At 38.0% G+C, this 2,135-nt stretch overlaps 1 protein-coding gene across 1 annotated transcript; it reads left to right on the top strand.

The window, feature by feature from the left end:
* The first annotated feature begins 696 nt into the window (after nucleotides 1–696).
* LOC120193426 (protein MAIN-LIKE 2-like) lies at nucleotides 697–1,257 on the top strand. The gene has a single exon (XM_039195924.1). It carries the CDS (start codon nucleotides 697–699, stop codon nucleotides 1,255–1,257), a length of 561 nt encoding a protein of 186 aa, XP_039051855.1.
* The last annotated feature ends 878 nt before the right edge of the window (nucleotides 1,258–2,135 follow it).

Raw genomic sequence — 2,135 nt, 5'->3', positions numbered from 1 at the left:
CTTATCGTCTCTAAATGACAAATTCCATTGAATATAATGTTTTAATGAGATTAGATGGGTAAATTCTACGTGGACCATTAAATTATTTATTTTATTGAGATTCGTCACGTTGAGGTGATGAGTCCATTAAAGAAATATTTTTTTGTTACAAAAAATATAATTTAGAAAAAAATAGGGGAGGTGACAAGTCCTTTTGAATTAAAAAAATAAATTTCTGCTCGTTTGTCACCTCGACGTGATGAGTTCGTTTAAAAATTATTTTTAAAATTACAAAAATTAAATTAAATAAAGAGTATAAATTTAAAAAAAATTAAGTGAAAATTATCACTTCGACGTGAAGAGTTCCTTCAAATTAAAAAAAAAAGGTGTTGGTCAATGGCTATATGGGCAACGATCATGGCCAAAGTCAATTGGAACTCGTCACCTCGAGGTGACGAGTTCAACCGTGTATTTTTCTCAACTAGACGTTAATAGTCGTTGGATGTAAGGCTATAAATAAGGGTTTGGAGTTTTGGTTTCTCATCAAACCCAAAATTTGAAAAAATACAAAAAAAAAACATATCTTCTGTCAAAATCTTAAAAAATGACAATCCGAGTGGTGAATGGAATATTCGTAAGCACGAGATGACATACAGAGAGCCACATCAGCAGACCGTGATATATCTATAGCAATTCGGTCTATTTTTTGCCATATTTATGCGTGGCTTCAAGTTGTACTCGGCGTTGATTGAGGCTCTGATTGAACATTGGCGGCCCGAGAAGCACACGTTCCATTTCCCGAGTTGTGAAACGACAATTACTTTGGAAAATATCGCTCACCAACTCGTTGTTCGTGTGAATAGAGCCCCCGTGGTGAGTCAGAACATGTACGACCTCGCATCGTTGGTCTACCAAGTTTTGGGAATATGGCCACCATTCGATGCCATCGACGACTTTCGGGTACGGATAACATGGTTGGAATCGAAATTCCAAGTGACAGACGAGACTACTGATGAGGTGGTTATTTTCGCGTCTCGAGCATATCTTCTCCAACTGATCGGTGGGGTATTATTACCGGATAAATCCGGTAATTTGGAGCACACTCAGTATCTGCGATATTTGGAAGACTTCGTTGTGTGCCGTAATACCAGTTGGGACTCGACGATTTCGGCCTTTCTGTATCGGGATCTTTGCAATGCTACAATTGTCCAGTCGGTTCGAAAAGCCAATGTCGCGAGCTATCTAATACTGCTACATGGTATCGATTCTCGTTTATGATGCCAATTACAACATCCCCTATCGAGTTTCCTCTAACTGCCAGGTAATATTTTTTATGATTTTTTGAATTTCAAAATTTTAGTTTTTTTTATTTGTTTATAATTTTTTGTATTTTTAAAAATTTTAGATGGTGTCATAAAATATCCGTGATAAAATTGACGGGTGCCACTACATAAGATATACGGATGAAGATCGACATCGTCGGTCGATATGCAGTATGACATATGATTTTTTTTAAATTTTTTTGAATCTTTTAACTTTATATATATTAATTTTGATATTTAATATTTACAACTCTCTTGGCTTCCGTGTTGACGAGGAGATCAATCATTTAGTGCCAAGGAGGTTTTTTGAGGGGTCACTCTTATGGTGTGTCGTAATGCTATTATTGCATTATGCGGTTATTGAGGGGCACGTTGCTGATAGGATGCGACAGTTTGCATCGCATTAGTCGATTCCTACGCAGATGGTTGATATGGACATGCTCTATAGAATTGATACGCGTGGGAAACATAGCGAAAATTGGCTAGTGAAACACGCTATATACATCGACGCGTGGAATCAACGTGAACAATTGCTCCCCCTGTGTCTCGACATTACACCGCTGGACCTAGATTTCGACTATTCTCTCTATCTCCAAAATTACAAAGCAAATGGGACGTCATATCTCATGACACCGGAAAAGATGGGAGAATGGGAACATCATCAGGTCATATGTGCTAAGTCCAAGTCCAAGAAGAAAACAACGTCGTCGTCGTCTTCTGCTTCAACATCTGCAGCTGAAGAGTACTATTATGCATCTTAGGCTAGTTTCAGTTTCTATCCTCCATTTCATACTTCAGCCGAGACTCAGCCGAATTAGGTTGGAGGTTCATGGG

The sequence above is a fragment of the Hibiscus syriacus genome, unplaced genomic scaffold (assembly GCF_006381635.1).
Source record: "Hibiscus syriacus cultivar Baekdansim isolate YM2019G1 unplaced genomic scaffold, ASM638163v2 tig00004355_pilon, whole genome shotgun sequence".
In the NCBI taxonomy this organism is placed as follows: Eukaryota; Viridiplantae; Streptophyta; class Magnoliopsida; order Malvales; family Malvaceae; genus Hibiscus; species Hibiscus syriacus.
The sequence above is the reverse complement of the archived record's forward strand: the minus strand, read 5'-3'. Positions and strand labels throughout refer to the sequence as shown.

Excerpts from the sequence above, each read along its gene's own strand:
- LOC120193426 (XM_039195924.1), top strand. The coding sequence starts at position 697 with ATGCGTGGCTTCAAGTTGTACTCGGCGTTGATTGAGGCTCTGATTGAA.